At 39.2% G+C, this 11,656-nt stretch overlaps 2 protein-coding genes across 2 annotated transcripts; both read left to right on the plus strand.

Annotated features, from left to right (window-relative positions):
• Positions 1–1,821: 1,821 nt before the first annotated feature.
• Positions 1,822–6,092, plus strand: RPP14 (ribonuclease P/MRP subunit p14). Its single transcript, XM_007937278.2, has 5 exons — positions 1,822–1,907; positions 2,008–2,092; positions 4,606–4,682; positions 5,483–5,561; positions 6,036–6,092. The coding sequence occupies exons 1-5, from the start codon at positions 1,822–1,824 to the stop codon at positions 6,090–6,092; spliced, it is 384 nt and encodes a 127-aa protein (XP_007935469.1).
• Positions 6,093–6,209: 117 nt separating this feature from the next.
• On the plus strand, positions 6,210–6,716 carry HTD2 (hydroxyacyl-thioester dehydratase type 2). The gene has a single exon (XM_042780473.1). The coding sequence runs from the start codon at positions 6,210–6,212 to the stop codon at positions 6,714–6,716; it is 507 nt and encodes a 168-aa protein (XP_042636407.1).
• Positions 6,717–11,656: the final 4,940 nt, after the last annotated feature.

Genomic DNA, 11,656 nt, shown 5'->3' on the forward strand with positions numbered 1-11,656 from the left:
CAGCCCTTAGAGGTCAGTGCTGTCATTGACACCATGGACTAAGGCCTATGGAGAGGTGACTGCTCAGTAAACATTTACTCTTTAAGTTTTACTGTTATTGGCATTCTAAACCCCAGGCCCATTCTCATTCCCTACTATGGTCAGGCATCTCTGTCAACGCGGTCTGTAAATGCTTAACAAACACCTGTTTTGTGCCAAGCAGTGCAGTAGGTGAGGTGCCCATTCCCTTTGATCATCTAGTCAGGGGAGACTAATGACTGGGAAAGAAGCATTAGGTAACTGTTGCTGTTGTTCTGAAACCAAAGACTCTTGAAATACAGACCTACCACTACCGTCATTCACTCATTCTGTCACAAGTGTTTGTTGAGTACCTATGTTGTGCCAGGCATAGTATATTTGAGTGTTTGTTAAATGGATGGATGGGCATAGTTCTTTGACCTTGACTTCTCTTTTTTCTCTGGAAATGATTATCTGAGAGTGATTGTAAGTGGGCCTGACCTGGAGGGGTTTTGTGACTGCTGGTCCATAAGGGTAAGGCTCTTGGTGGGCCTCAGTTTCCTGGTCTACAAAGTAGCAATTTCAGCCTAGATGATAACTAAGAGCCCTTCCAGTCCTTGGTATTTCACATGGTTGTAATTTTATTAATTCAATGTAAAGGGCAAAAACAGGTCTTGGGAAGGGAAGAACCAGTCTATTGTCTGTTTCCTTCACTCAGCAAACATTTGTTGAGATCTCGTGGTGCTGGTAAAACAGTGAAAAAGCAGGGTTGCTGTTCTCTGGGAGATGACATTTTTGTGGAGGAGCCAGGATTTAAACAGGCAATGTTAAGAGATTGAATAACCAGGGAACCCAATTCAGAACAGAGTGTCAGAGAAGGCTTCCCTAAAGAGAGGACATTTAAGCTAAAACTAAAAAGATGAGTATGAGTTATCCAGGTGGAGAGTAAGGTGGGAGTGGAGCCCAGAAGAGGGAGTCTCTCCAGGTAGACCAGCATGCCCAAGCCCTTGAAAGTTCTAAATTCATTACAAATGGCATTGAGTTACCATTCCAGGATCCCCTCTTCTCAAACCCCTTTCATGGGCCTGCCAAATAGCCCTTCACAGACTGGCCCTGGGGCAAACTGACTGAAAAAGCAGATGGACGCAGGATGGACAGGGGCAGCACAACTGGGACCCCTCATTCTGCTCTTTATTGTCTGTGTTGGCTGGGAGTAACAAGAAGAAGGTCTTCGGAGTCCCTGTTTTACCTCCTTATACTTTTATTTTAGACTAAGAGGCATTATATTAGAGTGGTCCTGAGAGGGCTCAGGAGTGGTTGGAATCTCTGCTTTTGGGCAAGTATTACCTAAGCTTCAGGTTCCCTTTCTCGAAATGAGAATGGTAATAGCTTTATCTTACCGGGTCATTTTGAAGGAAAATGAGCTAATAATTTAGCACAGAGTTGAGTGCTCAGTAAGCAAAAGTGTTACTAGGATTTAAGTCAGAGTACAGAGCTCTGGTAGTATAGTGCCTAAGGCACTTGACTGTTAACCAGAAGGCTGGCGTTCAAACCCACCAGCCACTCCTCGGAAGGAAAAGGGCAATCTACTTCCGTAGTGATACTGCCTCGGAAACCCAAGGAGGGGTCACTCTGAGTCCAACTCGACGGCACATAACAACAACAACACAGTGGTCTGATATCCTTAGTGTCTCTATGCATAGCCCTGTACTGGAAGGTCTTTTAAAAACCAAATAGGCCAAATTCTCACTGAAAAATGTGGAAAATAGCTCGTACCTTGATAATTTTTAGTTCTCTTGACTCTTATTGTAGGTGTGATCAGCAATGGAAAAGATACCAGTCTTACCTGCCACATATGAAAGAGTTGTTTACAAAAATCCATCTGAACACCACTATATGAAAGTCCGCCTGTAAGTGCAGTTTTCTAAGTTCTATTTAAGATTGACTTTTTGAGTCTGAAAATCATGAAATCTTATGTATTTTTTCTTTTCCTTTTTTTTTTTTTAACAGAGAATTTCAAGAACGTGGGATTGGACTGAATGCTGCACAGTTCAAACAGTTGCTTATTTCAGCTTTGAAAGACCTGTTTGGGGAGGTATGGAATGACTTTGTAGACTGACCAATCCTGAGATCTTTGTAATAAATATAAAAACAATACTTTTCAAAACATGAGTTTAAAACAGTATTTGGAACCAGGCTTTCTGAAATGATCTATTTTTGGTGAATTTGTTCTAATATACTTTCTATTTAGACAAGGAAGCTATTAGACAAATGCTTGTCCTAGCACCATGTTACACTCAAAAGTATGATCTAGACTTTTAAAAAAAGAAAAAAGAAAAACATAGCTCACTGCTGTGGAGTCAGTTTCAACTTATAGTGACCCCTGTTTGGTTTCCAAGGCTATAAATCTTTACAGAAGCAAACTAACTCATATTTCTTCCATGGCACAGCTGGTGGAATCGAACCACTGACCTTTGGGTTAGCAGTCAAATGCCTTAACTGCTTCACCACCAGAGCTCCTCAACTAGAAACCCACAAACAATTTATTGCCCATCCCAAAGAGAAAAAGGGCTTGCCCCAGAATGTAAGTCAGTGCACCGCTTCCTTTCCTAAGAAAGTCTTGTTACAGGAAAAAAAGTACTAGGTAAACTTAACAGTACTTGCTTAGTGACATTGTTGATTTACATTCTGATGACAAGGTCCTTCTCATGGGCAAGCACTTTGAGTATTATTGTTCTAGCATTCACTTGAAAACAAAAGTGGAGTTTTGAAAGTCTAAGCAGAAAACAAGGAGCTGTTGTGGCATGGTGCCTAAGGCATTTGACTGCTAACCAGAATGCTGGTGGTTCAAACCCACCATCCCTTCCATGGAAGGAAGATGGGGCATTCTACTTCTGTAAAGATTTACCTCCTTGGAAACCCGATGATGGTTGCTATGAGTTGGAATCAACTAAATGGCAGTGAGTTTTTTGTTTTTGAGACAGAAAACAGTGATGGGGAATTCTTAGGAAATTATTTCCTGATTCATACAGTCAATCAAATCTGCTGAGCACCTCCTCAAAAGTAGCAACTTTTACTCTGCGAAAGATTGTTAAGGGGATGAGAATATTTATAAACCACATATTTGAAAAAGGATTAATATGTAAAATATAGAAAGAACACTCAAAACTCAACAGCAAAACAAACAATGAAACTAGAAAGTGGGCAAAAGACATGAACAGACATTTCATTGAGGAGGATATACGTATAGCAAAATAAGTGCTTGAAAAGATAGTCAATGTCATTAGTCATTAGAAATGCAAATTAAAAACAATAAGATATCGCTACGCACCATTAGAATTACTGAAATACAACAATGATAGCTCAATTGTTGGTGAGGATGTGAAGAAACGAGATCACTCATACGTTGCTGGTGGGAATGTAACATGTTATAGTCACTCTGGAATATAGTTTGGCCATTTCTTTACAAAGAAAAACTACACATACAACCACCATATTACCCAGCAGTTAGACTCTTAGGCATTTATCCCAGAGAAATAAAAACTTATGTTCACAAAAAATCCTGTACATAAATGTTGATAACAACAACTTTATTATAGCTAAAATCTGGAATCACTCCAGATGTCTTCATTGGTTAATGGTTAAGCATTAAGCAAACTTGTTAAGGAAACATCCATTCCGTAAAATATTACTCCTCAGTATAAAGAGATGAACTATTGATATACACAACCGCCTAGAGAAATTTCTAGGGAATTATGTTGAGTGAAAAAAAGCCAGATTAAGTACTACATGGTACCATTTATATAATACTCTTAACATAATTTATATAATTTGTATAACAAATTAGTGGTTATCAGGGATTAGAGAAGGAAAAAGGGGTGGTTGTGACTAAAGGGGTAAAATAAGGGAGCCTTGTGGTGATGTTACAGTGCTTTTTTTTTATTATTGTGGTAGTAGTAACATGAAACTACATATGTGATAAAATTGCATTGAGCTACACACACAAACACATAAATTTGAGTATGTGTATAACTGATAAAACTTGAATAAACTGTGGATTATACCAATATCCATTTCCTGAGTTTGATACTGTCCTGTAGTTATGCAGCATGTTATTGAGGGAGGTAGGCTGATGGGAGCACTGGATCTTCTTATGCATTTCTAAACAAACTCCTGTGACTCATTTTTCAAATAAAAGTTAGGGGAAAAAAAACCCTCCTATGTACCTTCTGTGTGCCAGGAATAGAACTTGGTCCCTGGAGATTAGATTATAAGCAAACAGATAGAGCCTCTGCCTTATAGGACTAATGGCCTTGGTTCATTTACTAAGAAAACTAACATGTTACAGGGTCCTTTTGGGATTGATCTTAATCTTGGTGGTAGGGAAAAGAATTCAAACAAAAATGGGAAGGGTGAGGAGACATTAGCAATATGAAGAAGTATGGGAAGGACTTTCTAGAGAGGGGAGCTGTAAATAACCGGGCACCTCAGGCCCAGTACTAGCACCATTAAATAAAATGTTTTTTGTCGGGCAAAAACTGAAGGTTGATTGGATTTGTTCAAGAGTGGTGATGGTACTAGTGTAATGATAGCATTATCCATGTGTAGGTTGGTGCTGCCTTGCCCTTGGACATCCTGACATATGAAGAGAAGACCTTGTTAGCCATCTTGAGAATATGTAGCAGGTACAGTAAAACAATCTAGTACAACAAGGCAGAAAGAGATGCGAAAATAGAGCAAAAATATCTTCTTAGAATGAAAAGAATTTTGTCATTGTGAACTCTGAGCAGCTTTAAGATATTTAAATGGGAGGAAATGAGTATCACCCACTAAGAGTTTATACTCTAAAGAGGGCAGAACTTGTGATTTGGTTACATCTGTAGAGTTTTCTAAGAAGCTCTATTGATGCAGTGATTAAGTGGTTGGCTGCTAACTAAACGGTTGGAGGTTCCAACCCATGCAGCAACTCTGGGAGAAATACCTGATGATTTGTTTCCATAAAGATTATGCCAAGAAAGCCCTATGGGACAAATCTATCACACAGGGTTGATGGTTATGGTTGGAAACTCAGAAATGTATATTTTAAAAACATTCCTAACTGAGGTTCATTTTAATCTCTGCCTTTGATATACTACGATCTCTGGTGGCATAGTGCCTAAGGCATTTGACTGCTAACCAAAGGCTGGTGATTCAAACCCACCAGGTACTCCTTGGAAGGAAGATTGGGCAATCTACTTCCATAGAAATACTGCCTCAGAAACCCAAGGATGGGTCACTATGAGTCAGATCTGACTCAATGGCAGTCAGGTTTTTTTGTTTGTTTGTTTTTGGTTTGCTGCACTGTGCATTTGCTTTTAAGACTTTCTTATATAAATTGGATTTTCTGCTAAAAAGCAGTCATTTTCTGGACCATCGCGAACAAAAGTATCACATGTTGCAGAGATAAATCTTTATTTAACTTTATGCTTTCCTGGTCTTTCCACAGTGGTCTTGTCAAATTGTGGAGTTCTTTGACCCTGTTAGGATCCTATCAAGGCAAAAAATGTGCTTTCAGAGTGATTCAGGTAAAAACTCTTCCTTTGTGTATTCCAAACAAGGCTGAGATTAGCTGGTTTTTAATATGTGTCCCATTTGTATTTGCTTGCATAAATCTAGTATGTGTAACATCATCCAGCTAGGGGGAATAAATCCAGGATTTCATTGCTTCTAAGAATATGAGACAATGTATTTAGATTTTAAATTGTATGAGAAAAGTTTGGGGATACAACATGGGGCTCTTACTATAATACATCTTAACTTTTCATTTAGTGCCTAAAGCCTAGTGTAGTGCCTGATGTATTGGAATGCTTTTTCTGAGCTTAACATGATCACTTATTTATCTAAGGTTTCCTCCAGGGATGCTCTGTCAAATGGTACTACTGTGTCAGCTTGGTTCATCCTGTAAAAACTGGGCATGTTTCTCCTACTCATCTACCCATTGCTCTATGTCAGTACAGTTTTCCCCCAATACTGCATTAACTTTTTTCCTTGTCTTGTAGGTTTCTCCATTTCTTCTTGCATTATCTGGTAATAGTAGGGAACTAGTGTTGGACTGAATGGTCTTCAATTTTGGAAGTATTCATCTACTCCTAAAATGATTTTTGGTGCCAGCATAATGTTTGCAGACTGAAGCAGGCCAAAAGCCCCTGCTTATGGAATTGTGGGTGCTGAAGATGTTCTCAGTAATCTCTAGCCATCACCTCTGGAGGGGTGGGCTTCAGAAGAGAATCTGCCTGAACCAGCCAGTGTTGAGAAGGCAACACTTTCAGCATGTGCACGTCAGAGTTGGGGACCGGGCTGGACTCAGCAGGGCCTTCACACAGAGGGACGTGGCTCTCTTCGCAGAATTAACAGGGGATGTCAATCCTTTGCACTTAAATGAAGATTTTGCAAAACAAACCAAGTTTGGGAAGACAATTGTGCATGGAGTTTTGATCAATGGGCTTATTTCCGCTCTCTTGGGTACTAAAATGCCAGGACCAGGCTGTGTATTTCTTTCCCAGGAAATTAACTTCCCATCCCCTTTATATGTTGGGGAAGTTGTGACAGCGGTTGCAGAAGTGAAAAAGCTGAAGCAGTTCATTGCTCTTATTGCAGTGTCATGTTCTGTAATAGAAAGTAAAAAAACTGTTATGGAAGGCTGGGTTAAAGTTACGGTCCCAGAAGCACCCAAACCCTGAAGTATGTGTCTAAAGATGCACAGGCATCAATGCTGTTGTTACTACAGAGCCCATAGGGACAACAGGGACTGCTTCTCTTTATCAAGAAATGACTCATAGGCCCAGAAGTCTGTATTATGGGGCAGGAGAGTAGGTAGGAGAATGTTCAAATGTCCATGTCAGTTTGGCCTTAACGCTTCTCACCGACTTGAGTATACCCATGATTCTATCATTTGGGTTTTTAAAATTCAAAAATTTAGAGAACATCCTTTAGCCAAAGGTTCTACTTTAAGAATTTCAAACCTAGTTTAATTTGCATTTGGATAGCCAACTTAGTTACACCTATGTAGAATAAATTTCTTATTGAATTTATAACTAACAATTTTTGGAACTTTGAATCGAAGCTGGATCATCTTTGAACACCTACCCTTTACCAGTAAATATTCTTAGGACATGTTTTTCAGCAGTTTTTGGGTCAGGGTTTATTGTAATTTGTTACTCTTCAATCCAAGATAGTGTCCTGCTCAACCTTCAGTGGGACTTGCCTTTCAGGTGATTTTTCTGTTAGTGGAGAAGGCTTATGTGCAGACTAGGACTCAGTTGTGTAACACTCTCTGGCTCATCTTAAAAATGGGGATAGTAACACCAACTATTACTGATTGTTGTTGGAGGTGATGAAAAAGCTAAGCACAGGCATGGCCTTTAAAGGGTAGGTACTATTATCCTTTCCTTCTGTGACTGAGATGGGAGTTTTCTTGAATTTAAAGCCCACATTTAAACAAATGAATCAGTCTTTCAAGGTCTTTAATGATTGGTATTGCAAACCTGAGATTGATTTTGAATGCAGAGTTTCTATTTAATACTCTGGATTCTTACTGCCCTCCCTTAAAATAGTACTTTCCCTTCCCTCATTGTATAAATAAGATGTGCTTATTATAAAAGACTTTAAGGAAGAAAAGTGTTAAGAAAGACTATGGAGGCCAAGTTTTAAGAGTTGGGGATATTGAAGGGAAAATGTGCCTGATGTGTTAGTACTAAATGATCATCTACAAAACAGCCAACACCTTTAAGACAAGAATTTCTAACATATTCATGTGGCCCACTTGTGCTCTGGGTTTAGATGGTGGCCCTGACCAGAGACAGCTATATATTTTGATCAGGAAGATAAGATCAAGTGTAACTGGGTCAATGCACATTTGGGGGGTGGTATGTTTTTCATGCTGATTGTGGATCAGTAAGTTGATTTAAACTTTGTTATGTTTTGCATGAGAAGCACTTGAATTGATTACTACAAAATTATTTTCAACACTAGAGGGCAGTGATATGCATAAAGTGCTTTAAAACTGTTTAATGTCCTGGTGCCTAAGGCATTTGACTGCTAACCAAAAGGTTGGCGGTTCAAACCCAGCAGCTGCTTCACAGAGGAACAATGGAGCAATCTACTTCCATAAAGATATATTGCCTCGGAAACCCAAAGGGGGCCTCTTTGAGTCAGAATCAACTTGGCAATGAGTTTGGTTTTGTTTTTTGGTAGTTTGTGAAGGTGGGAAGAAAATACCAAATCAATGTAAGAAACAAGGATACTCTTCGATGGGTCTCAGAATGGGCAGGCAATGTGCAGGCTCAGAGCCATGTGAAGAAGGCATATTTGTAAGTGAAACACTAGACATGCCAAAAATTTGATGTAAGGTTAACGTTGAAAAATGAAATGGAATTTGCCCAAAATGTGTAGACTTGAAGCCAAGACTGCCTGTTCCTGCAGAACCCATTACCTGGAACTTAGCAGCAGTGTATGGAGCTCTTGTGGTATAGCTCCGAAAGGTTGGTGATTCAAACCCACCAGCTGCTCTGCAGAAGAAAGATGAGGCAGTCTGCTTCTGTAAAGATTTATAGCGTTGGAAAGCCAATTGGGGTTGCTGTACATTGGAGTTGACTTGATGGCAGTGAGTTTGGTTTTTGTTTTGGAGCAGCAGTCTAGAAGTGTGGGTCTGTAAATGGAGTATGATTTGACCATTGACATGCATTGTTTTTGTTGTGGAGTCGGACCCGACTCACAGCGACCCCTCCTGGGGTTTCTGAGGCAGTATCACTATGGAAGTAGATTGCCCCATCTTCCTTCCGAGGAGTGGCTGGTGGGTTTGAACCGCCAGCCTTCATAGCTACCATATTTTGAAAGCCTTATGAGCCAGACTCACTTTCTACATTAATCCTTGAAACAACTTTGCAAAGTTAAGTAGTAGTGCCCCATTTTATAGGCAAAGAAACAGATTAATGCCTTGTGACATAACCAGTGTTAGACACACTAGCTAGTACACAGTAGAGCTGGGATTCAAACTTGGGCTTGCCTGGCTCTAAAACATTTCCTTTTCCATCACCTTATAAGTTTGAGAAGACCTAGGTGGTCCAAATGGTTAAGTGCTTGACGACTAACCCAAAGGTTGGTGGTTTGAACCCACCCAGAGACACTTAAGAAGAAAAGTCTGATGATCTGTTTCTGAAAAGACAGCTTTGAAAACCCTGTGGAGCACAGTTACGTGTAATGTGGGGTTGCCGTGAGTCAGATTCTACTTGATGGCAACAGGTTTGGTTTTGGTTTTATGGATCTTATTCCCATTACTAGAGTCCTATAGTTTTTATAATGTTATGTGACATTACTTGGCACCATCATTCTGTATTACTCTTTTTATATTCAGAATGTTCTTGATCTTACTCCTGCTGCATTTGTAGCATGTTCATATATACTGTTACTTGATGGCTTCCAACTATACCTGTCACCTCTGTATTTCTAAGTTGACATTCAATGATTATTTGTCTTCAGAGTAGCTAAAGGGTTTACTCTGAAGATGAAATATTACGTGCAGGCCAAATTTGAGAGGAAGTGTCAGATCTGGTTGATAGCTGATTTATATTGTATAAGTTCCAAAAATAGCTTCTAATATCAGCACTTCCACTTTGTTAAGCTCCTAGGTGTCCTGGTCTTTGATCTCTGTAAATCAATAGAAAATTAGAATAGAGAAATAAGAAGTTACTGACACTTCTTTGTAAATGATGACTTGTCATTTTTACCCAGAGCCACTATACTCAAACTTCATGCTTTGTTAAAGCCATTGCAGGGAAAACTGGCAGTTGTCTTTGTCCTTTTGAGCCCTATACAAGCTGCGGGAAAGAATGACTCTTTCCTAATGAAAGTGTGAGTGACCCTGAAATTAGGAAATCCTCTCCCAGATCACTGAAGGGGAGTCTTGACTGTTCTGTATCTCAGAAAAATTACCAAAATAGCAGGCCAAATTGTTCTAGCACTTTCCACAGGAGGGCTTTATAAGACTGCAGTTTATGCAATGTTTGATTACCACAGAAAGAAATACCTATCTTAAGCAATTTCAGCCTAATGTACTGGAGAATTGCTTAACAGATTTTATATTTTATTAGGAACATTTGCCATGTTGGTGAAATGCCATTCATTTCTTTTTCTAAGCAAATCTTAAGTAGCAAGGAGAGAAACTTCAGTACAGGACCATTCATTTTGTAGCTCTGACTTGTATATTAATCTAGAAGAAATTTCTAAATGCACATTGGTACCTCTTAGGTAACCACAGGTTTTCATTTTGTGCTGAATTATAAGTCATTTTTCTTTTATGTTCTTTGAGTATGAGTCAGAGACCAATTTACTCCCAAAGAAAATTGCTATTGTATCTGTTTTTATATTAAAACATACCCTACCAAAGGCTGACTGTCACTCTGAGCTGCTATGCCGCTCTGAATGCCTCACATGTTGGCATAATTTATCAACTAGCTTTATCTGAGCAGAATGGGAGCTCTCTGAATTACTCTTGGACTGCACTTGAGTATCTCCATCCTCCCAAATGTTTCACTTTCTTTGTTCTTTTCTTTGCCTTCATTTGGATTGCAAACAGCAGAGATGAATTCTCAGCATCTTCAGAGAGATTTTGCTTCAGAGCAAAATTACCAGTTAGAAGAAGCTATTTAAATTCAAAATTATAATGTTAATACTGTATGAATAGAACAGGGCTAACAGGCCCCACAAACAGTTCACTTCAGGATGACTCTTAGACATAAATGCAAGTCAGATGACCATCATAAATGCCGGGCAAAATTTCCATGTGATGTGATGAAAAATATCAACACGAAGAAAAATAAAAATGATTAAATGTGAGTTGAATTTTGTTACTTTATATCCAGCTCTTGCGTATGTAAAGAAAATCATTTTGTGTTGGAAGGCCAAGCTGCTTGGGAAACACCGAGTTTTTTGCAAGCTTCTATGATGTGATTTGTATAACAGTTGCCAGGGCTAAAAGCAACCTCACTGAAACTGATTATCTTCATTCAATCTGGCCCAAAGTCAAGTTGTTAGATAAAAAAATATGTAGTCCGTCAAAACAGTTGGCAACATAGGAGGATTTAAAAAAAAACCTGAGGTATCATTTCTTTGCTTTACCTGGCCTGAGACTGTGGAAGCAAAGCGGATCTGATTCAGGTCAGCTCAAGCCTGGGAAGGTTTCCCTACATGCTGCAGGAGCCTTGTCAAAAGCCAAGTGGAACACCACTTCACCCTTATTAGAATGTTGTTGTTGTTGTTATGTGCTGTTGAGTCAGACCCGTCTCATAGCAACCCCTCCTTGTGTTTCCGGGCCAGTATCACTACGGAAGTAGATTGCCCCATCTTATTAGAATGGCAATGATTAAAAATAAATAAATAAAAAGGAAAGTAGTAGATGTTAGCATGGGTATGGAAAAACTTAAATCCTCATCCATTGCTGGTTGGAATGTAAAGGGTTCAGCCACTGTGAAAAACAGTTTGGTAGTTCTTCAAAATGTTGAACATAAAACTATCACATGACCCATTGGAATTCCAGAACATGAAGAGAAAAACAAAACCACTGAGAAAATTGTCCAAGATTTGCTGGAGGAGAACTTCCCTGAAATGATGAAAGATGAGAATG

The sequence above is a fragment of the Orycteropus afer genome, unplaced genomic scaffold (assembly GCF_000298275.1).
Source record: "Orycteropus afer afer isolate SDZICR_OR568_19922 unplaced genomic scaffold, OryAfe1.0 scaffold00041, whole genome shotgun sequence".
Classification (NCBI taxonomy): domain Eukaryota; kingdom Metazoa; phylum Chordata; class Mammalia; order Tubulidentata; family Orycteropodidae; genus Orycteropus; species Orycteropus afer.

Bases quoted from the DNA above. Each gene is read 5' to 3' on its own strand.
- RPP14 (XM_007937278.2), top strand. From the start codon at position 1,822: ATGGAAAAGATACCAGTCTTACCTGCCACATATGAAAGAGTTGTTTAC. The intron at 1,908-2,007 runs GTAAGTGCAGTT...TTTTTTTAACAG, and splicing joins CACTATATGAAAGTCCGCCT to AGAATTTCAAGAACGTGGGA. The intron at 5,562-6,035 runs GTAAAAACTCTT...CTTGTCTTGTAG, and splicing joins GTGCTTTCAGAGTGATTCAG to GTTTCTCCATTTCTTCTTGC.
- HTD2 (XM_042780473.1), top strand. From the start codon at position 6,210: ATGTTCTCAGTAATCTCTAGCCATCACCTCTGGAGGGGTGGGCTTCAG.